This window comes from Plasmodium fragile (genome assembly GCF_000956335.1).
Source record: "Plasmodium fragile strain nilgiri unplaced genomic scaffold supercont1.51, whole genome shotgun sequence".
NCBI classification, from domain to species: domain Eukaryota; phylum Apicomplexa; class Aconoidasida; order Haemosporida; family Plasmodiidae; genus Plasmodium; species Plasmodium fragile.
In genome coordinates this window covers 141098-166046 of record NW_012192631.1, presented here as the reverse complement: position 1 = coordinate 166046, position 24949 = coordinate 141098, and the positions used below count along the sequence as shown (strand labels likewise).

At 38.2% G+C, this 24949-nt stretch overlaps 2 protein-coding genes across 2 annotated transcripts; one reads left to right on the top strand and one right to left on the bottom strand.

Moving 5' to 3' along the window:
• Window positions 1-965: 965 nt before the first annotated feature.
• On the bottom strand, window positions 966-19645 carry AK88_04008 (uncharacterized protein; the record flags this gene model as incomplete). The annotated part of the gene is made up of 11 exons (XM_012481618.1): window positions 966-1397; window positions 1651-5920; window positions 6129-17579; window positions 17727-17823; window positions 17959-18059; window positions 18163-18246; window positions 18443-18502; window positions 18654-18718; window positions 18877-19009; window positions 19163-19248; window positions 19358-19645. The coding sequence occupies 11 exons, from the start codon at window positions 19643-19645 to the stop codon at window positions 966-968; spliced, it is 17067 nt and encodes a 5688-aa protein (XP_012337041.1).
• A 2337-nt stretch (window positions 19646-21982) lies between these two features.
• Window positions 21983-23487, top strand: AK88_04007 (uncharacterized protein; the record flags this gene model as incomplete). Its single annotated transcript, XM_012481617.1, has 2 exons — window positions 21983-22027; window positions 22498-23487. The coding sequence occupies 2 exons, from the start codon at window positions 21983-21985 to the stop codon at window positions 23485-23487; spliced, it is 1035 nt and encodes a 344-aa protein (XP_012337040.1).
• Window positions 23488-24949: the final 1462 nt, after the last annotated feature.

Here is a 24949-nt window from a genome sequence, read left to right as displayed (position 1 = left end):
ACGAAAAAACAAACAAGACATAAATTTAACAACGAAACATTTTTTCCAAATATGGCATTATGCAAATGTGCAGGGCGTATATTAAACAGTAGGCATACATAATTTACATGCATAATTACATATATACTATGTATATATGCAGTACAAATACACTGGATAATGCTATTGGGTTATATATATACTTAAATACTTTTTAACACACCGCAAAAGGGGAAAAGGGAAAAAGCTCTTTTTTGTAAAAAATAAACAAGCAAATTCTCAAATTCGCAGATTCACAAAAATGGAAAAAAAAAAAAAAAAAATCATATAATTTAGCCTACTAATTTAATACATGCCTTATTTGTAGCCTATTTGTACAATTTTAAGGGACAAATAAAAAATGCGCATTTGATGTTTTACATAATATTATTTGCGCAGTGTGATTATAAATGTGACTGGGCTAGGGAAGGAAAACATGCTTATATATTAATTTTTTATAATTACCCCTTTTTGTACGCTTTGCAACGTGTTTATGTTTCCATATGAACAATATTAAACGCGACAAAAAAAAAAAAGTTTATCCCTTTTTTTTTCTGTTCTCGCATGCTGGGCAGCACAAAGTGTAGTGTGTTTCATTTTTGAGCCCCCTTTTTTTGCCCTTATTTATTGCTTTTATTTGTAGCATTCTTTTGTTGCCTGTTTTCCCCTGCTATGCTAGTTCATCGTTAAGTTCAAAATGTTCCTGCATTCACAAAACAAATCATCAAAGTCGGGTCCGAGCCTTTTGCAAACCTGAATGGAAAGGAATTCAAGTAGGGTTGGCTCGTGAATGTGCGGATGTATGTCACCGAGTGTGCACGCGTGGTTGAGATGCTTACAAGGTTTAAACATGTATATATATAAATTTTGCGCACTCCGCGTGTATACATGTTTGCGTGTGTACATTTTTGCGCGTATGCATTTTCGTGCGTATGTTATTTTCAAGGCTACGCGCTTGCATTCACGTGCAGGGGCAACTCCTGTCTCACCTTCATTTTCAAATCGATATTGCTTGTTTGGCCCAGCAAGTGCTTCAGCGAACGCACATGATGGACGTAGTCCCAGACTGTTCCTTTTCCCTCCTCTCGAGTTGGTTGTATATTTATTGCGGATAAAATGTAACGCGAAAAATCAAACGTCAACACGTCGTTCTTGGCACTCAAATACTTATACTTTTCGGTTGGGAAATTTTTATGAAATTTTAAGTGAATGCTGTTAATTTGAAATAACTTAGCCACGTATTTTATGGTGTTGTTGTCGACGCAACTGTAGGAACAGTAGTCCGTTAAATATTTTTTATTGCCGTAAAGGATAACCTGAATGTATAACATTTTGGGTATAAACGCGTACACCAGGTCGTCGTAATTTTTTTCATACGCCTAAGAAAGGGGAAGGGAAAAGTTTCGGTGTGTATATCAGCGCGCGTGCGTGGCGAAGCCCATATAATTACTTTTGTAAAAGTGTGACCTTCTTGTACACTCGTGATGTGTGTAGCTATATGTGCATAGTGGACGCGGTGGGGCAGTTCCCCATATGAATGCACTTATTTAGAGCGTATGTGTTGCTCGGATGTGAAGCCACCCCTTCTCTGCGTGGGCATGTCGTTTTTCCAATATTGGTGAAGATCCGTACCTTCAACAAAATCAGCGTCTCGTAAAACACGGGGTGTTGCTCCACCAAAGAAATAAAATCCTCAAGACCTAAATTGAGGAAGTTTATTTTGTAGTTGCCAATCGGAATGTTCTCCTGCACGACGTGATCAAACATTTGTTCAAAGCTCTTTTCGTACAATTGTTTACGTCCCAAATTGTTGAAAACAATGCATTTGTCGAAATAAGCTAAAAAATTGCTGCTTTTCCTTTGTTGTAAATGTAGCTTATTGTGTAAATATACATATTTGAGCTGCAAAATTAGGAGATAAATATCGTTCAAGGTTGTCTGGTACTCATATAAATTGGTCATTTCTAGTGATATGAGAGCGCAATGGTGTAGCAGGTTTATGCAAACGATTATTGTACGAACGTGCAATAGGTCAAAAACATCTTTATCTCCCTTTAAACTTTGCACACAGCTATTCGCTTCCCGACTTAGCAGTTCGTACAACTCATGCTTCAGTCCCACTTGTTTATAAACCCGTGCTAATATTTCCATGTCGCATTTAGAAAACTTGCAGTAGTGCACCACGTACAAGGACAATATGTAGACAAACAAATGGTCATCATAAAATATAAAAGGAGTAGCGGAAGGGATCATCTTGCTCTGTTCAAATGTTTTCACATAATTCTCTTCGTAAAAATTGATCAAATCTGAAAATTTTAATCCTTTAAAGTTGTACGAAATGTTTACTTGGTTTTGCTCTGCCCTCCTTTTCTCCTGTTTTTCTTTTCTGTACAAATTGTGCACAGCATCCACTAAGTGCATAACTTTTTCACTTTTAATTTTTACGCTGCGTTGCAGAGCGCGATTACTGGGGCGATTATTGGCGCTGATACCGCCGCTTCTAACATTCACCTGAGCATTTTTTCTTCTCCTAATGATGCCTCTATTTGGAGCATCGTCATCTCCCGAGTGGTTATGTACCCTTTGGGTGGTAATCCCTGATGCACTTACCCCAGATTTCCGCTCTGCACGGTAATAATCATTTACCCCTCCACGCATGGGACCTAATTTGCACAATGTTTGGTTGTACAATAAACAGCTGCTATTGAGGGAAACACTAAGGTCGCAATTGAAATTGTAAACATTCAGCGACAAAAACATGTTTCTGTTATATTTTAAAAAATCAAAAATGGACATATGTTCAAAGATTAGTTTAAAAAGGAAGTCTAATTTGTCATACTCGTTTATGTTTACCAAAAGTCGAAAAATGAGGTGCCATTTTTTTCTTCTTACATAACTGTGCCTTCTCATTTTGATCAAATTTATAATGTATGTGATGTGTACATCGGACGTGAATTTGCATGCTAGTTTGTATAAAAAGATAACCACCTCTACTTCTACTTCTGCGGGTAAGACTATACAATTCTTTCGATAGAAGCTAATCAGCTTGGAACATAACATGTTTGCAAAATTGGGCTCTCCTTTTTTGATACCCTCCATGAGCTTGAGAATATCTCCCTGGCGGTAGTAGAATCCTCGTTTCCTCCTACCCCGTGACCCTTTTCCCTTGCACCCATTCCTTATCATCACGCGCAACAGGCAGAAGTAGACATCCAACAGGCTCCTAAAGTAGTACCTCCCACATAACCAGTTGCAAGAATCGGTCAATATCAAATTTGTGTACTCACTCAAGAAGTCGTGGGAGCATTCGTGGTAAAGGAAAATTCTATCCGCCCATTGTGTCTTCGCGGTGTCTTTCTTGGAAGTATCATTCTGTGCCACCCCATTCTGCGAATATGAGTGCCCCCTCTGTTCCTTTTTCCTCTCCCGGGTGCACTTCTGCAGAGATATAGCCATATTAGCACTCTCAGTGACGTGTCTGTTATCAAGACGTTCGCGCAAACTGTACTTTTGCAAGCTACTTAAAAGGAATAAAATAAAGTTATGATAAATCAGTAAATTTGTAGCAAGGGTATTCATTTTGCTTTTAAACAGGTACGTGAATTTCAATACGAAGGACGTATCGAACGCCTTGGTTCCATTTAGGCTAACTGAATTCTTTAGAAGGTAAAAGTATAATGTTAACAGGGAAGGGTCTACATTTGGTTGATGCAACATGGGTCTTGCTATAAGACCATTAATTCCACATATTCGGCTTTTAATGGTAAGTAATAATTCCGCCCTCAGAATAAATGCATAGATATCACAACTGCATTTTTTTTTGGTTGTCTCAAATAGGTGTTCCAACCAGTTGGAAGTTCTTTTTCCCCTCTTGGGGGATAATAATTTCGTGAGATTTTCTCCCGATTGGAGGCCATTACACAAACAGTAATATATAACGAGGGCATAAGCCGAATTGTAGTAAATGAACTTATATATATCGTCAATGTGCAGATGAGACTTGTTACTTTTCATGCTTAATTTTGTTTCCAGATTTTTTTTTGCATCAATATCGTTTTTATGAAAGAGGGAATATTTTCTTATTTTTCTAAAAGGATCATAAGGGGAAGGCCACTTCTCATCGTTTCGATCACTTAGACATTTTTCAAAAATGGATGGCGGTTCTATCCGCGTTGATATGTCTCTCCTGTGTATATTTGTGCTTCCCTTCTCTCGTTTGGCATCGCCATTTAGGTCACTTCTACGCGCGTTGCTACCATTTTTTGTGTTATGTCGAAATGACTCTTTCCAGGGTTCGTCTTTTTTTAGCATCATCCTTTCACCAATTGTTATTTCCTTGTATATTTTCAAAATTGAAAACTTGTCTATTATCCTCTGCGCAGTGATAACATCAAAATTGTTAATTAAATTATTTATACATATAAAAATGCTCACAAAATTTGTTATATTATCCTCATGGTTTGCAAAACTTTTATGATTCTTTTCCCTGAAAATAAAATTTTCATCATGTAAATTATTTTCCTTTTGTTTCTCCTTCCCGATGTCCTTTAATTGATTAGGGACTATATCACCACTATCTGAGTATATGGCTTCCTTTTTTCTTTTGCCATACGTGGAACGATCATGACGGTTAGCGAGTTGTCCAATAGGCATCCCCCTCAGCACGGTGCTGTTCCCATATGAGTTTCTTCCCTGAGTGGACTGTGGTAGAACGTCCCTTTGTGTACTCCCCACGTAATTCACATTTGTCCCATTTTCACCAATTGGTGCTTCCCCCTTTCTGTATAATTGACTTATCCGTTTTAACTGTCGTTCTGTTGTAATTCCACATGGGGGAATTCCCATGTTAGTGACGTTGTGCACATGCATCACTGTATTTTTATTTCTGTGCGTCCGGATTTTTTTTAAAATGTATTTTATCTGGGGTATACTGAGTTGGTTAAACTGTATAGGAATTTTATCCCTTGTTGATAAGTTCAGTAAATACAATACTTTCAATTTCAGGTCGTTTCTTGTCTTTTTACTCAAACACAGGTGCTTAACAATTTGAACGTTTCTTTCAAAATTGTAGAAGAACTTCCTCTCGTAGTCGTAAAGCTGATCGCGAAACTGCACATGCTCATTGTCTGCTTCAAAGTTGGGAAAGGTGTCCTCATGATATTTTATATATTTTATTCTATTCTCATTGTAGTCTTTAAAAAGAAACAAATTTTCGCATTCTTCATTGTTCAGCGGGAGGAAGTTCAGGATGGACAGCCCGGGGCATTTCTTCTTTTCCTTCTCCTTCCTGCTTCTTCCTTTAGAGTTCCTACTAAACAGCTTTTTAGTTGACAGTATCTTTTCCTCCACGTACAGGAATATGTTTTTTTTTTTCCTGTTAACCTTTTTGCACACCTGGTTGGATTGTCCTCTCAACATATTTGCGAGAAATATACAGAGTAGCAAAATGGTAGTCTGATCATAGACACTTAGCTTGGACTGAAAAGTGTATGAGTAGTTCAAAAGAAAGATGAGGAAGATTACCTTTGAGTATCCCCAGGAGAGGGACACATTATACAGTGCAATTAGGTAGTCGTCCACGTAATGTTTCTCCCTTATGATAAATAAAAAGTTTTTAAAACACATGTAATGGGTCAGCACAAATCTTCTCAATGTGATGTGCTCCTTGTTGTACGGAAAAGCATATTTCAAGGAGGTCTTTTCTATAGACGCATAAATATCAGAAAGCATTTTTTGGGCCCTCTCAAATTTGTTTCTATCTGCTAACTCTTCGCATGCATCGAAAATGATCAAGAGGACATCCTTCCTTAGGTCTACGTTTACCAGAGCGTTATTCGCATAAAAGGCAAAATCGTATTTGCAGTCTTGCCTTGTTCGTACAAGCATTTCCAAAATGATATGTCTGCACAGAGGGAAGGAATTGAGCACAACATTCGTAGTGCCGTAACATACATGAGAATAACTACTTTTACCATGTGAGCAAATGAGTAACATATTGAGGGCAGCGGGTAAACACAGCGTAGGTGATATCACATTTCACTCAAAAAAAAAAAAAAAAAGGTGGAACACTCTAGGGACGGGGACGCCCCCTATTCACTCGATTTGTATACCTCGTATTGGGTCGCTCCATCAAGACATAATTTACAAGGTGCTTAAAAAAAAAGTAATATAAATTGTTTCCATTTGTGTACCTCCTCCTAACGTACTTGTTGTAATGCTTCTTCAGATAATACAGCGCCCGATCAAAGTGACACTCTCGAACACATCGCACAAAATTACAGAAACAAACTATGGGTTTGTCAAAATAAAAGATGTAGAGAAATCTGTCCAGTAAATTGTATATACCATTGCTAAGGAGAAAAAATATTAGCACATATGTTGTTTCTTTTTTTTTCATCACATCGAAAAAGACATCCATCCTCTTCACTTGGTACTCCCCTAAATTATGCACACAGTGGTAAAATTTCAAATTGTCCAGTTTTAAAAGTTGCATATCTTTGAGATATAATAAGTACCCACTAATTTGTACGTAAAACCACATGTTTTTTAACATGACCTTTAAGTTGGTATATTGTGCTTTTTTTTGTTTAAAGAATGCTATAAAATTGTGAACATCATCATATGAGTAAAATTTCCTTCCAAAAATTTTTTCATTCATGTTTAGCTGGATATGGTTAACATGCTTCTGCGTTGACATTACCGCTACTGCCCTTTTGCACCTGTCTACAAAGAGGTATGGAAAATTGCTTCTAAAAATAAACTGCACATAAGCCGTGAGATATATGTAAAATTTTGTGTAAAACGTATTATGCCTGATAACCATTTCGATAGCATGCTGCACACGCCTGTAGTCATAATTGTTGTAAATCAAATGGTAGAGTAACTCCAAAACTGTTTTTCCCGCATCCATTGTGCCACTTTCGCGATTGTAAAAATGGGTATTCCCCGTGAAGACGCTTTCAATCCTTTGCAGCAGTGCGTTGGTAGATTTATATGGGTTGCCATTATTGAGGGTTTCATCTTTGCAGTTATCCCTACCTTCTCCGCTTTCCGCTTCTTCACTTTGGTGTTCCAAATTGTGTGCATTGTCCTTCGCTTGATACTTCATTATTGTGTTCATATTTTTTTGAACATGATTTAAGAAGGTCAGTATGTGCCTTTTGGTGTGCTTATTTTTTGTGTATAAATTTACAATGTCTTGGCAAGTCTTAATGTCTATATTTTTATCAATACATTCGTAGAAGAATATAAAAATGTCATTTTTATTACTCAAAATGTGTAGTAATGTTAGGGGCTGGTGCACATTGTTCACTTTGCAGTAGAGCGAAATGATGTTTAAAAAATCGTTAAAGTATTTTTTTTTCTTCTTCCTCCTTTTCTGTTCCCTTATTCTATACTGTATGGACTTTTCTAACAGAATCAGGATGAACATGTTTTTCGACTCCGGCTTGGTTGTGTAGTAATCTGCCCCTACCCCTACACTGTTGCCCTGCTTTCCCGGTTTGGTCTCCTCTAAATGGTACGTATTCATGTTTCCTCTCGGGGTTATCTCATCCTCATCGGGAATGGTTATGCTCTGATTCGTTCTGTTGATATTTCTTCCCCTAGGTTGATTCGCTCCACGTGCGAGTAACTTATCTGTGTCTGTGTTATACAAAACGGACAAGTCGCGCTTACCCCTCTCATCGCACATATTCGTACGCGTTTCTTCTATATATGTGTACTTATCCGCAATGGGTACTTCCACAGTTGTTCCCGTTTCTTCGTCTTTCTTGCGTGGAAGAACCAGCGTCTCACTGGTGCTGACGCTATTTTGCGTGACCCATTTGTTTGCCCTTTTCTGTGGAGTAACGTCCACGTCCGCTTGTACCCCCTCCTTGAAGAGATCTAAAAACATTTTAATGACAATCAATTCGATAAAGCTTTTTTCAAACAAGTCATAATAATTGATACCTGTGAGATTAAAACTTTCGTAAAATATATTCTTCCTCTGTTTATAAAAATCATCAAGGGTGTATTTACCCATTTTAAGAAAGTCCATACAGCTCTTTGCCCACTTGTCGAAGAAGGACCTTTTCTTATAGTTCTTTTTAAAATAATAATATATACTCTTCATGGAAAGGATGTACATTTTCACTTTTTCAATGTTGACATTACACAGATGTAGGAAGCATAACACGGAACACAGGACATCGTTGTTGTTAAAGTAGAATATACTCAGCTGCAAACATAAGTCGCTAATGATATTCTTTAGACCTTCTGCTAAATTTAGGGGTAAGTGAACCTTGCTACTTAGAACATAATCGTTATACACTTTCGTGTCGAAGTTATTTATATATAGGTATTTTGATAAGTCTCCTTCCCTTCTGTTTTTGTAATGGACATGGTTAATGATCAGTATGTGGTATGCTACCAACGGCTGACACGAAATCAGAAAATGTTTCACATCAAAATGTTTTAAAAAGTAGAAGCGGTTTTTGCTGACTGGTCTGCAGTTATTCTGGCCACCTTCTGTGTGATCCTCAGGCGTACCGTCATAGTAACATTTGTAATGTCCATTATAAAAGGTATATTTCGTCAAAGCGTTGTTCAATTCCCCCGTTTTTAGATCACCGCCCCTAATTTTTGCCACATAACTCTCGTAATGGTCTGTCTTTTGGCCCCTCCTCACGTCCGAAAAGAATGTCTTATAGTTGTACATTCCCCTCAATGTTTTATTTTCAGCGAGGGAGTCACTACAAAATAGGCGATACGCATCGAGACGCCGCTTCTTTTTTGAATGTGCTTTTCCGTCAAGGTTCTCTTTTATTTCCCTTTCCTTCGAAGCAGCCTCATCGATACGCTCCAATGACAGGTCATCTTTTTGGCTTTTAAAAATATTGTTAAAAATGGAAAATGGGAAAAAGTGTGTTCTGAAAAAATTTTCGTCCACTGTCTGTTGTAGCAATTGCTTTAAAGACAGGTCTTTGTTATAGGTGAAAGAATCATAACAATGTTCGTACTGCATCACAGAACGGTGAATTTTTTTTTTAGACAAAGTGCATTTTTTCATCTTTGAGATGACCTGTACTAAATTGGACTTCTTATCCGTGCGGTTCGAGCGGCCAGTGCACACTTTGTTGACTAGTGGGATGTTTTCGAAGCATAGGCTGTGAGAGCCGTCCGCTGTTCCCTTGTGTGATCTCCCCTTCTGAAGTGCATTCGCCTGCTTCCCCACCTTGAGGTAGTTCTCCCCACATTTCGCTAAATTTCCGATGGCCAACTTGAACAAGTCCTTGTTCTGGCCCTTTTCCTCTTCCAACTTGATTTTAAATTTGGCCTTCAAAAGAGCTCTGCTTCCAAAGTATGCTTCATAAACAGAGGGCATAAACTTCTTGGTTAATTTTTTAAAAAAATATATGTTTACATAAGTGGGACTATTTTCTTTATTTTTTTTCAAGTCGAAGATATCCACATTGCTAAACATGAAGATGCAAAGGAATAACTTAAAATTTAGAAAGCACAACACGTGAAGGGACATGAAGGGAATGCCATGTTTGTCTCTTCTCAGAATGGTGTTCACAATGGAGTTCGTTCCCTGCGCATCGTCCAGATTTGATTGCCCGGGCGGTTCCCCTAACATGTGCTCATTTGCTATTTTGTTCACGTCGTAAGGGGAATGACTGCGAGGACAGATTGACGGGTTTCTCCTGCCTTGCGCATGGAATAGTTCCTTATCATGGTGAGGTGTCTCATCACGGTGAAGTGTCCCATCGCGGTGAAATTGGTCCGTGGGCACCTTAGCTGCGACAAACAGCGCTTCATTAGAGGCTCTAAATTGGGTGCACTGGACTCCTTTTTTTTCACTTGTTTCTGTTTGTACATTTACCACCTTGACAGGCTCACCCTTTGCGGTAAACTCCTCCCAGTCGTGCAAAAATATGTCCGCCAAATTGTACAAAGACAGAGCTAACAAATTATTGGGCAGCTGGGAATATATATAGCAGGGCAAACAACGCAGATGTGAATCGGAGCATCTGCTAAAGAAGCAAAAACGGTGTTCTATTTTGTAAAGTTCCTTTACTAAATAGTTGCACTTCTGTGGAGATTGAAATAGCTTTCTGTTCATCAACACAAAGAAGTATATTCCTGTGTAGCTTTGATTTCCCAGCAGGTAAGTTAAAATGTACTTGTGGAGTTTGTTCACCCGCTTGCAAGTTAGGTACTTTTCCCTGTACTGCATGAGGTTGCTGTCCTTTCCTACGGAGATATTTATGTTAATTCTGCTTCTAGTATTTTCGTATGATAGATAATTTAAACATAGAAAATTCCTGCTCAGTTTCACCATCATGGAGTAGCAGATGTTGTTTGTGTTGTTAGCGCTCATTTTGGAGCGACTAGCACGGAAGAGGTGGCATTTTACGGCTTCCTGCACTTTGGGAAAATTATTTAAGACACACGTTTTTGCGGGTTCCCCATTTGCTGGCACACCTGGGCTGGTTTCACTACCAGGGGGGTGGTGCAAAATTTTTACGTTATACAATGAGTCAAAATTTAAAAGGAAAATCCCATGTGCCTCCAGTACTGACTCGACAAAATTGTAAATGTAAGGTGTGCACTCATTTCGGAACTCATTTTGAATGTAACTTATTATTTTTAAAAAACTTTTTTCATATTTATCCAGGTGTTGACCACTCCTCCTTTGCGGCTCTTGCGCAAATGTGGACTGTTCCCCCAAGTGATGATTCCGCTCTTCACCCCGTTTACATCCGACCCGATGGATACCCTTCCCAATTTTAACCTGTTCGTAAAAGTTAAACTCAGCCGATTTGTGAACCGTTTGGAAGAAATTATCGCTAAAATGTTTTAGCGTTTGCAGAAGGGTGAACAGCCCAGACAAGTCGCTGTTATCTGCGTAGTACTCCAGGGTGTGCAAAAATAAACGAGAGTTGTACGATTTTATGTTTATAAGTTTGATTAATTCATAGAATAAATTTTTTGCCTCTATTTTGTTTTTTCCCCCACGTCTGTTTTTTAAAAGGACGCTTTTATAAATGGGGTTGTCTTCCAGAAGGTGCTGCTCAATTCCGACGCGCTTTCCTTTATTCGCTTCGATTTTGACATGTGCATTTTTAAGGACACGCCGATGATCGGTGAGTGATTCCTTTTGTAGAGCTGAAAACGCCAATAAACTTCTCCCCCTTTTGGAGTGCTTCGTATGGTGGATGTTTCCCCCTGTTGCGCTTCTCACCCTGGTATGTTCCCCCTCGAGAGTGTAAGTCCCAGTTTGAGAAAACCCTTTATGGGTCTCCTTCTTGGCAAAATATTTCATAAGGAAGTACAAAAAGTTCATGCCCCTATTTTGTAAAATAATTCTAATCATGATGTTTCTGTTTACAGTTTTTAACATGTCTATGGAACAGCACAGGTAGGAACCACTGCCACGAAAATCGCATGGGGTTAGTCGGTAATAAGGTTTTTCAATGGGGTGTTCCCCTTTTTTATTTTCTTCAAATTGTGCTAATGTCTTGGATAATTCTTCACCCTCCTCTTGACATTTCACACGCGTGCGAGAGATTTTCTCCCCCGACATGTTTCTTCTCATTAACATGTTTTCGGGGGTTGCCTTCTCCCTCTGCTCAATTACAAACGTATCATTTACGTAAGCGCTTTTAAGATTTCTCTCATTAGCAACAATTCGTTCTTTGTTAACAATTTCTGAGATTGTCTCTATGGTCTGATTATTGTGTACTACAAAATTATCAACCGAGTCAACATTGCTATAGTTATAATCAGCCAGAATAATTTGTTTGCCTTCTTTTTTACCTTTCTCTTCTCCTCTTTTTACCTGAGTACCAACACAACAAAAGCAATAACACTCGTTGTCATAGTTGTCAAAATTGAAAGAGTATTCTTTTCTTCCTTTTTTTTTGCAAGGCCTGTAAAAATTTTTACCCCTAAAGAGCATATTACACCTTTCACTAATTATATTGCTGCTAAAATTTTTGTAACTGATATTTGTCAAGTCGTCTACTTCCTCCCCTTTCAATTTCATCCAATTCTTCGCCATGTTAAATGTCACAACGTTGTTATTCCCTTTTCTGCTTTTGTAATAGCAGCTGGAAATTTTGCTAAAATATTTCTTTTCGCAACTGGGGTTCTTCTTTGGTTGACGTGTGGCAACATTCACCATTGTAGAATTAAAATGTCCTTCTTCCTTTGCTTCATTCTTTGTGTCTTTCTCATTGTGCCCACCAGAGGGGAGACCCCACTCGGGGGTGATATTATCCTTATCTGTTCCTCCAAAATGGGACGTAATATCAATCTTTTGTGTTCCCCCTTCGAGGGGTAATCTTTTCAAATTTTCGTAGAACAAATCTGTTGTTGGAAGCGGTTCATATATTTTGGTGTACTCATTTGTGTGCATATTTAATGTTTTTCTTCTTCCCCAAATGGATGGTTCAATTTTATAGCTCCGGCGTATAGCCAGTTCATCCCTGCCTGTGTGGCGCAATTTGTTGTTCATTCTTGTATTGTGCCTGATTTTGATCAAGTAACCATTTCTCATTCGAACTAGGTGGCATTTCTTCCTATCCCTCCGTTTGGTATTTATCCAGTTTAGTGAACAATGGCTTATTATGGTTTTTGGACCTTGCGAGTGGGCCTTGTTTCTTTCCCTCATATTATGCCTTTTCGTCCTCCCTGTGACCTCCTCCCCACGCATTTCTCTCCTACCCTGAACATAGTATGTGTTGAAAAAATTCTGAATAACAAACGGCACAAACAAATGCGAGGCGTGATCAAAATGGTTGACAAATTGGGTGTTTTCCATGTTAGACGCATCGAACATGTTAAGGAGAGAAAGAACCCTCAAGGGTCTTTTCTCTTTGTATATTATGTCATGAACGTAGTTGTGGCCACCATGGTGTAATTTCTTCTTCAGTGCATCTAAAAAGCCTGCACTGTGATAAAGATTAAAAATAGTTCTGTTCAACATATAATCGGTGTATGCACTGTTATGCTCAGCTACGTAGGAACTCTTTCTGTAAAAGATTTCCAGAATAGATACAAATTTGATGGCCCTTTTATCCGCTACACTAAAAGCGCAACCATTCTTATGCAAAAATAGGAGTAATTTATTTCTTATATATTTCTTCAAAGTATTTAGGGCAATTTTTTTTAAATATTTCAACACATCTACACATAGTACTTTTAATATGCGTACACACACGTTTAGGTAGGTGTCTATATTGTTGCATAGTAGCCTATATATGATAGTTCCATAGTAATTTATCACCATCTTTTGGGGGTTCAAATGGATAAAGCAAAATGGGATGTTCGCATTACTCACCAAGTGATTCATTACGTTTCCCTTAAAATGAGAATTACACTCCATTTTATCTTCCATGACTAATTTGTATATGTCCATGATTACATTTACTAAGTTGTTTTTTAAAATTCTTTTTATATCATTGTGAAAATGTAAAAATGTGTTTATATTTTTTACTTGAATTTCGTTTTTTAATTTTGTGAAACAATCATTCAGAGTGTCGTACATCTTGTATATCTTCAATACGTTGTTGTCCAATGTGTGCTTCCTTTCTTCGAGTTGCATTTTATGTGGGGAGCACATTGAAAGTTCTTCAATAACACGGTTGCATGTGGAGTTCATTTTACCGCTTTGCACTTCATCCTTGTTGTGGTTTCCCTTAACCAAGGATTTATCATGTGTGCAACCAATTTCTCCATTCGGCTTGCACCCCCCGTTCGCTGTCCCATTGGTGGAGTTCCACAAGGTAACTGTTTCCCCGGAAGCAACCCCACTTTTGCGAATAACCAGCCTTTCATTTTCTTTGCCAGTTATTGAAGAGTTGCCTCCCTGGGCCTTCAACAAATAATCAATAAAGGTGCTACATTTGTGCGTCTCTCCCTTGTTAATTGTAATTCCAGAGTCGTTTATAATGGCGCTTAGCAGTTTGTTGAAAAGGGTGTTATATACTTCCTTCTTCTCCTTAGTCTGTTTGTTTGTCTTTACCGTTATCTTTATCTTCAGCTTCGTCGTTTTCTTCGTCGTCTGCTTTGTCGTCATATCTTTTGTAGGCGTTTTTTCCCCCTGGGGAACATCCTTCGAATTGTTCTGATTTTCCCCGCTGTTCGCACCCCCCCGAGCAATGCCATAAGCGAAGTTCCTCACAAAGTCGTCTCGACTGTTTTGCAAAAAATTGTGCAACAGGTTGTAGTTAAAATATAGGAGCAGGAAATTCAAAAAGAATTCATACTGCTTCGTGTAAATGTAATAAATTACTGTACTTAAATCATTGGTATTGAGTATATCGTAAATGACGCTGTCGAAAGGGCGCTCGGCACAAAGTAACTTATTCGAGGTAGCGACCTCCCTATATAGCACGTCTTTCATATAAAAATATGGGAGCCCTTTCTTTTTACTCTTCGTAGTGACGATAAAACAGTAGCACAGGTAAAAAACGAGATTCCTAATATTTTGAGCATTGTCTGTTTTATGATTCGATGCGATGTACGCCTCCTCAGGAGTTTCGTGAACCCTAAGATTACTTCCCGTTAAAGTTACTTTCGAACGGTCAGAAATACAAAGGTCACTCCTTTTTACTCTTCTATCCTTTGCGCTTGGTTTCCCCACCATTGGGGAATTTTCCCCATTAGAGTTGTGACACGATTCATCAGGGGGTAGCAACTCTCCATCATTCCACTTGGTACTTTTTTTATCCCCTTTACTTTTCAACTGAGTAGTAGTCTGACCGTCTGCCTGCCCATGCACGTGGCCATTTAGTTCACCTCTACTGCTAGCATTGTCCAGAGTGTTATCTCCCTGAAGGAGCTTACCTATCTTATCGGAGGCCGATTTTTTTACGTACAATATTTTCGATATCGAATCATACATACTGTACACATTAAGATAGGTGGAACTGAAAAAATTGGGTTCGTGCAATGTGCCATTCGAATTTTCAAAAGATTTCATATCTTCCCAGCCATTTCCCGGACTCACATTTCTTCTGGTTGTATGTTTTACTTTCATTTCGTAATTGCCTAGAAGTACATTCATCAAAAGTTTAGTAAAGTATATATATTTATTAAGTTCAAGAAAAATTGCCTTGTTCCTTTTTCTGGAGTTGTTCCCCCTTGATCGTTTTTTCTTTACAACGTGGTCTATAAATGATATGATAAAGTGTAATGTCAGCGAGCACATTTCGATGCTGTACTGTTTATTCAAAAATAAATTGTAGTTATCGCGAAAGCACAGTTTTTCGAAGTAGTATATGAGAAATGTTTTTATATATTTGTTGTCATCATTTCTGTGGATGTTTATCCTGTCGTCGTCGTTGTTGTTGTTGTTGTTGCTGCTGCTGCTATCATCCGTGGCAGGTTTCGTTCTTTTGCCGTAAGACGATATATCGGAGTTGAGGTTTGTGCACCTGGATGTCTTATTTCCCTCTTTTGCTGGGCTCTTCTTCAATTGGGTTGAGTTATTACAACGTGGGTTGTCTTTAGATGGATCCCCTACCAATTCTGCTTTCCCCTGCGTCTTTTTCTTCGATGCTGCGTGACCAAAATGGCCATCTGCGAAGGTTCCACCTTTGGGTGAACTGCTCTGAGCAATGAGAGATGTTCCACTTTGCTCATTTAACATTTCGTAGCAGTTTTGTAAATTTCCCCTTTGAGTTTGTATCCCTTTGGAAAGTGCAATATTCATGTTGACAGTTTTTTTTTTCTTCTTTTTATTACTATTATGCATGTCCTTACCATTTTCCCCAACCCCATTTTGCATCTCCGATCTTTCAAATTCGTTGCTCTCCTGAAAACAGAGGTACTTCTTTCCTATCACATCAACTATGTCAGAGATTTGTCGCAGAGACACTGCCATGTATATTCTTATGCACTCCCTTTTCTGTTTTATAATGCTCATAAAACTGCTCATCGTCCGTTTGTATTTCTTTTTCCACACATGATTTACGAAGGAAAAATAATGAAAGAAGTAAAAATAAATTATTTCCATATTGAAGTTACTCCAAATGTAGTGAAATAGCATCCTGCATAGGAGTACCGTTGCTTTGAAGGAAAGTATTCTCAAGGTTTTTCTAATTAAATTCATGTCTTTGTTTAAGAACCCGTTGTATAACATGACAAAGTAGTGGTAATGCCTTTTGATATTATTCATTTTTAGAATTCCCTCTGTCTGTTCCCTCTCGTTGTATGCACTGGTGCTGAACAGAGCGTGCATGTAATTTTTGAATAGCACTTTGCATAGAACATCTTCAACATGGATCAGAGCATGCCATTTATTGTTCAGGTAGAAATAGTTGTAATTCTTCAGTGTACATAGGAACTCAATCTTGCTACTCTCCCTTTTGAGAACAGTTAGGTATCGCTCAGTTTTTCTACCTTCCTCTACCTGTTGCTCCCATGGACGGTGTACATATTCAACAAAAAAATAGTTTCTACATAAATGTAACTTTACGCTGCTCACTTTTTTACCATATAGGGTATTTTTATTTTTCGCCTTGTGCAAATTATGTCCACGTTTATTATTGGACTTTAGGAAATGCTTAATGAGGAATAAATTTTTTACATCATTGAAGTCATCATACACGTGGATGTGTTGTATATATTTTGGGAGTATCTGATTAAGTCTTTTTATGGATTGCTCTAAATTGGGATCCTCTGGTTTGTGCGCAGTGGAGGCGTTATGGGGGACGCACAATTCTACATCGGAATAGTCCCCCCTTTTGTGGCCGCACCTGTGTGGGTCTGCACCGTAGGTATAGCAATCACTTGGTTTCCCATTTTTAGGGATACCCATATTGGCACTCACGGCATATATCTCTCCCACACTGCTGACACCCTCACTTGTCCGACCAGCCACGTGTCGATACATTTCCTCATTCTGGTGAATACTGTACTTCTTGGCAAGGTGGTAATCCATTTTTATGCCATAAGACCCTTTCGACTCTTCGCTATTAGTTTCCAAAGGTTCATATCCCAAGACGTTTGCATCATTGCTCCCTACATCCTCAAGTTTGCACGCATCATATTCAGTAAAATGATTCAAAGAATTTATGTAACAGGTGGGTCTTTTAACCCATTCATAGTAATATAACATTCTGGTGTAATTTTCCCGATGGCTGTTCTTCCCGTTGTCTTCAGATCGTTCTGCTCGCTGTGCAGATTGGTACAAGTTCCATTTTACTCCACACCGATTTTTAATTTCACCAATTATGTAAGCATATTTGGAGTTCTCCAAAATTTTGTAATTCCATATGCTAATAACATTGTTATCCTTTTCTCTCCTGCACGTTGCATTTACGTAAATCCACTTCTGTCTTAATTTAAAGGATTCTGGAAAATACGATTCAAAGTTGAACTTTACCTTTCTTTTACCTCCCTCAAAATGGATGAATTCATTTTCTTCATCCCCATTTTGGCAAATTTCTACATATCTGAATGGTTCTGCCCTTGTCTGTAACGAATAAATTTCAACGTTTTTTATTTTTTGCTTCTTCGTAAAAATCCCTTCATTTTTTCCACTGCCCAAATTAAGACGATAGTACCTGTACGCGGAAGCGTGGTGGAGATTTGCCACAAAAGTGCTACTTCACCATTAGCATGTATGCAACGTGTTAACAGCATATTCCGTTATTACACTCATCTGTTACGTTTTATTTTCTTTTATTATTTCGCATAAGTGGCATAGTTACATTTCTAAATCAAAGGACCAAATCTGGTTGCACAAGTCGACCAGCAATACGTGCGACAGATCATGACTAACTTCAAAGTCTGTGAAAAAGGTTCTCACTGCGCGGAAAAAAGAAAAAAGGAAAAATAAAATTTATAATATAACTGAAGCGATACGTACACCTCTCTCACAAGATCACAAACATTCGAACAACTCCGCTGTGTTAAAAAAAAAGACTCTGGATAAAACATTACAGTGCTTATTTATATTTATTGCCAAGTGGGCCGTTTCCCCCCCATTGAAGATGAGCAAAAATTGCTGAGCCGTCAGCGTTAAAATGAATAGCTTGTCATTTCTACGTAAAGTTAAAAAAAAAAAAAAAGAAAAAGGAAAGAAATCGAACAATGCAACATGTTTTCCTACAAAATGGGGTAGCTACTACTCTTCCTTGTCCCTACCTATAAACACATTTCTGGAAGTAAATATAATCACGAACATTTGTCAGAATGTTTTGCAGGCTTGATACTTTTGTCACTTTTAAGCTGTAAAATGGGGGGGGGGAAATTCAAACGAACGGAAAGGGCCATATATACACATCACAAAAGTAAGTCAAACAGGCGATCCTAAGGAGATCATCACAGCGGGAAAAGCACTTCACGCGCATGTCTATGAGCATTTAGTTATCCCCCCCCCCCACATATATATCCACTCGGTAGAGAACCCTCTCAGTCATTTCACCTTAGTCCTTTGGCTATCAGCTTAATACAGACTATGTCGTTCAGCAGGATGAAGAGGGAGCTAAAGGAAAGAAAAGAAAAAAAAAAAGAAAAAAAAAGGTGGTGTTACACAGATTATGACTTCATACATCCATGTGTCTGATTCTTCTTGTTCAACTCTATCATGTAGGGGGTGTGACAAAATTCTGCTGCGCGCCATCAAGAAGCCTTACCTTTCCCCCTTCGGAATTATTTTCACAAATTTTTCATTGAACGAGTCCAAAAAGGAGAGCTTTTTCTGCTCATTGGGAAGGCGGTATTACAAATGTGCTATGTTGTATGAGGGCAAGAATGCAAAGAGCTGGATGTAAAAACAAAAGAACACTGCACGCATTACAGAAGGAGTGCATCCCTTCCACTTGAGTGAACTCTCAGGTGCATATGCTCCATTCTTACATTCAACGAAACGACAAAGCTAAAGAGCTTATCGTAGGAAATATAAAAATTGTACAGCTTATTCCTTTCACTTGACTTTCCATGCGTGTGTGCCTTTTTATAAATATCAAGCTGAAGAGAGTTACGTTGAATTCTGAAAAGGGGGGAAGTGAACAGATGATGGGGCGTCTATATTTGTTAAAAGGGAGAGAAGGTGCACGTATGTGGCGCACTCATGACCCATTGGAAATATAAATGCACATTTCTTTAGTAGCGACAAGGAACACATGTTGTTCTCTCATTGTACCTTATTTCTCGATTTTCAAGGTGAGCATTGATGTTATTGACATGTGCAAAATTGTAGAAATTCAAAAGGGCAGTTTGTTGGGATATCTAAGAAGGGGGGTTTCAGAAGGAAAATGGTGAATTGAAAAAAGGCTACAATTTGTGTTTAAATATTTTTATTTTTTTTTTGTATTTTTCATTTTTCCTCCAATTTAACCAAAACGGGAACTTGATGTTGCACACTTTTCCCTTTTGTAAAAATGTCCTTGTCGCAATATATCCAGAAGCAGTTTTGCGTATCACTGTTTAGGAAAAAATTGGCACTATTACGACTGTTGAAAAAATTGAAGCACAAATTAAGGCCTTTATCTTGAGCCTTATTTCTCCCTTTGAACAAAAGCAGAGCTACTATGTCATTACATTCGTTGGGCAGAATACTATGTATGTCATTGTGGTTGCACCTTTTTCTGGATCTTAATAACTTTAAACAAACCAAGTCATCCATTGTTTATAATGATGAGCGTTGATAATTCCACCCAGGGGGTAGCGGCTACTCTAAGTCGATCGAAGCGTCTTTGCACAACTGCACGGTGTGTACGCTTCTTTCATTATTTCGCAACATCAGCGTATGTGCGCCATTCTATTTCCCCATTTCTTAGACAAATTCATATGTACATATTTTTCAGGCATGAAGTGTTCTCATTTGTCTCTGTGGATAACTCCCTTTATATATTTCATAATCGTATGCGTACAGTGGCACATATGGAAATACTAAACTTTTCCACACACACAAACACGCCTATGTAGGTGCCAGGGAATTGGTGTCCTCTCGAATGCTTGGGCGGACAACCAAGAAAAAGTTCGCACGTTAGTGCTTTGTGAAACAAAGAGCACAAAAAAGCTTAAGGCTTGCCACATATATATGTATGTGCTAATGTACACATGAGAACTTGGCATAAAATTTGCCAAAAATTAAGCGAACATCACTTAATTTTATAGGGAATTTTTAGGGTCATTATTTCCTCTGGAATGATCGCATGTGTGTACATTCGCGTTGGGTAAATGGGTCAAAATGACATATGTTTCTGTTTTTTGTGCCTTTTTTAAATTATTTGCGAGTGAAAAATTGCCAGGCAATTAACTCATTCGTTGGGCGGGAAGGTGTGCATACAACCTCGTGCCTGTGTACGACCTTTCAACACTGTGGCATTGTTATTTTGGAACATTTTATTTTTTAAGCCATGCATGTGCGATATACTCCTCAAAAGGGACAGCTGTGAGGAGCCCTAAAAGTGGACTGGTGGGAGAAATCATATGTGCAAGCACATTTATATGCACACCATTTCAGGAAATAAGTTTTTTCCCCTCCAGTTCCTTTTTTTTTTTTTTTTTAGACTGTGAAGAGCGTTTCATGCATAAACCTTTCTAATGTGTGTAGAATGGAACTAAGCAATTTGTCATTTTCTTTATGCATGATTTGACGTGGGTGGCACTTTTCCATCGTACTTTTTTTTTTTTTTTTACACTGTTCTATTTTGCTATGCTCTGCTTTATTTTGCATTTTTCTCCTTAATAGAACATCCTCCCGTTTCAGCAATACAAATAAAAAAAATTAATTCGCCAATTTTACACATCCCACATTGTAGCACTCGAAATTAAAGAACAAAAAAAAGTATGCCTGTCATTTTAAAAAAATTATTTTGCTCGCTTGATTCCAGTAAGACAATTGAAATCGAGAATATACTTTTAAATTATGCCTCCTTTTGAGATAAAAATAAATGGCATAGGGAACAAAATATTTACATAGTGTATGAGTGGGAAGAAATACCCTTGTACGCATGGCTATTTTCAAAATTAAGCCCTGAATTAGCAGTGTCAACCTTTTGTTTTTTTTAGCTGCGTATTCCACGGAAAGGTAATGCAACATAAAGGTATTCTTCCATCACACCACAACTTAAATGACATCGCCTTTACACCCAAAGAATGGTGCTAAGCGTGCTACTCATTAGTGTCATTAAATGGTTACATAAATAAATGGCACACACTCCGTGTTCTTTCCCCTTCGAATTTTAAATATCCTAAAAAAATTTAAGTCCAATTTTAACATCTGTTCGGAAAAAAATATTCAGTTTTGTTTGCATTTACGCGGTGTGTATTATACACCTATTTTCTTCTAAAAATATTTCGAGAGGCGGGAATGACAAAGAAAAAAGCCTCGTTATATTATTAACCCAAGGGTCTGGGCTTAGAGAAGAGCATACGGAATTCTCCTTACGACGATGTTTTTTAAGCAAAGCATGGTGAATATAAAACGGGATTCCTCGAAAAAAATTGATACACCAATGAACATCTACGTGTAGGCGAAAACGAGTGCGTACACATGTGCATACATGCGAGGCGATTATATTTCCATGAAATCATCACAGTGGCCTTTTCCTCAACCCCTCCTTTGCTGTGGCGAAAAAAAGTACATTACTAATTTCACGTAAATCATAAAATGTGAAAAGTGGAAAAACGAATTGCGCGTGTATTCTCCCTTTCTTAAATTGAGGATTTAAAAAAAAAAAAAAAAAAAAAACTTTGCTAAGAAAGAACAGCCAAGCATAATCGCATAAAAATAAAGCCTTTTTAATTTTCAAAAGACAAATATAATTTAAAAAGAGAAAAAAAAATCTCACTGATATATCACAATTTTTTTCGAATGCTTCCCTCCTTTTACAAAAATTAATTTAAACGAAACTTTTCATTTTGGCACTTAAGTGAATTCTCCTAAATGAAAGTTATGTGAAAGAATCCCCGGAAAGTGATTCCCAAAATAGCAATCGCAGCGCAGTGTTTTAAAATGGCGGAAGTTCAAATCCAGAAGATAGAAGAACTCACACCATGGGTAAGGATAAAGAAAAAATTGTATTCCGAATGAATGCTCAACCTATAAATGGAATGACATCGCAAGGTGTCGTGCGCGTATGCTCGCTTGGGTTATCCTCTTGACGCTGTGACAAAATGTACTCCGAATTGCGCACAGTGGTTCGTAGCAGTTGGGGAGGTTGTTGTGCATATGTCGTTTCCTTGTAATGTAGCTTGCGTGGAGCGATGAAAATGTATTCATGTTTACGTTAAAAGGAGGGAACAGAAAAACCCAATGGGTAGACCATCCCCCTCCGTGTGTAGCATATTACGTTTAGTAGATTATATTGCACCCGTCCGATGAATGCGTTATGATCATCAGATACTCGTATTAGTGTGTAAACTTACATTGGAGAGCGCCACACCAGCGTATGGTAAACACATGGTCCCTTTTTTCTTCTACCCGTTTTACTTCACCCCCTTTGTGTTTACGCTTACCTCCCCGCGTAGGTGGAAAAGTACAGGCCAAACGTGCTGAATGACATAATTTCGCACGAACAAGTCATATCCACAATCCAGAAGTTTGTGGAAAAGGGAGAATTGCCCCACTTGCTGTTACATGGGCCCCCAGGGACAGGAAAGACATCCACCATTTTAGCTGTGTGCAAAGAACTGTATGGTGAGTCACGAGGATCCTTTGTATTAGAATTAAACGCATCTGACGATAGAGGAATAAGTGTAGTTCGAGATCAAATAAAAACATTTGCAGAATCGAAAAATCATTACAATACGTGCGAAAAGACTTCGCTAAAATTAATCATTTTGGATGAAGCAGATCATATGACCTACCCCGCACAAAATGCCATGAGAAGAATCATGGAAAACTATGCTAAGAATGTCCGCTTCTGCTTATTATGTAATTATGTAAATAAGATAACCCCAGCAATTCAATCGAGGTGTACCTCATTCAGATTTTCTCCCCTCAAGAAAGAAAATATGGTTAATAAAGCCCTAGATATTGCCAAATCAGAAAATGTGGATCTCACGAAGGATGGATTGGAGAGTCTCATACATGTTGGACGAGGAGACATGAGAAGAATTTTAAATTGTTTACAAGTCGTTTCATTGAGTCATAAAAATATGACCATTGATCAGAACGTTATTTTGTCAACGTTAGACATACCTTTACCGCAAGAGGTTAAAGACATATTAGGACATTTAACTAAAAGTACCATCAAAGAATCGTACGAATTTGTTACCAAATTACAGAGCACTAAGGGATACTCAATAAAGGATATTATGGTGAATCTCTATGAATCCATTTTAACTTATGATTTTCCTGACTCTGCCGTGTGCCTGTTACTTAAAAATTTTGGTGAAATCGAGGAAAGGTGTTCCTCTGGGGCTAACGAACAAATCACTCTGTCCGCCTTAATCAGCGCGTTCATAGAATTCAGAACTGAGCTCTTTAGAATGAAGTACGACATGAATAATATATAAATGGGAGAACATTCGAAATATGGTGCCAAGAAAAGCACAACGTGGAATGAAAAACTCGTATTTTCATATCGTAAAAAAAGGGAAGGATGTCCATAACATGCCTCTTTTTTTTGGTTTTTTATATGTTCCCCTCTAACTGACAACGTCACATGAACAGTGCTATAATGATATGCACCAACGGACGAATGAAAAGTCAAAATTAGGGGACACCTTTACCCAACTTTGTATTTTCCCCAACCAGCATTTGTTTTTTTTTTTTTTTTCACAAATGTGGCAGTGGTCACATGGGCCACCTGGTATGAACAATGGATTGGGCGCACCTGCGCATGCACGCTTGTGTACAGATGCGTGTATGTGCGCCAGCCCAAGGGACAGCCGTTTTAATCCCACCCGCGTAGCACGATGTTACTTCATCATGACGCATTTATGTCTCGTTTAATTTGTTAAAATCAGGCACATGGCCTTCTTTAAATGTCCTTCCAGTGTCACACCCAGTATGATGATGCGTTCTTGCATGCCTACGTGCATACACATGTCCACATTTTTAACGGACGCTATGGCACTCCATGTTGCCTTTTTTTTATACCCCCTACTAAACATCCCCCTTCTTTATCCTCCTTTTTTTAATTTTTAAAGACGCAGCAAAAAGGTGATATTGCTTCCGTGCAAGTAGCCACGTTGTCTTTATCGCATAACGTAATTCCCTCGTGTGTGGTTTTCCCAATAAATGCGCTCATTTCTATACAGTGCCCTTTGCGACTCCGCTAACAACCTCGTCATGTTAAAGGTATACGCCCTTTTTCATTACTACACCATGTTGCAATTGTACTTGTGCCATGTTACACACATGGAAGAGATACCTCTATGTAAAGAAAGAACACTCACGCAGAGGATCTTTTTATTTATTCCCCTGTCATATGATAGAAGCTTACTTTTCCCAAAATGGCGAATTCATCATCGTATATACACTTTTTCCCCTTTGCGCTATGTTATATTTGTGAAACGTTTCATATTTCGAAGTTGTGCGTGTGTCTCCCCCAACATATAGCTCACTATTTCACCTTTTAAGTAGTACCCATTTATTCTATGCCAATGGGGTAAGTCGATTGCGATGCTTGTGTAGCTACAAGGATACGCATATGGCACACTTAGGGGCACAAAATTATATTTATACCTTTGTGTGTGCGTTTGGATAAGTTCACATGATCGGGAGAAAAACATATGTACGCTCATTTTTACACACCTACGGCAGTTACGCAGCACGGCACTGTTGGCTTTTAAAAAGGTATGCAGCCTAATTGCCTTGTTTCCCCACAAAAGGAAACATTTGAGGGGATTATTAATCTATTTTAAACAAAAATGTATAACTTCAATTTATGGGGGAACCTCAACAAACTTTAAAGTTGGAATAAAATACTCGGAGAGGTAATAAAAGGTTAAGGAAAAAAAAAAAAAAAAAAAA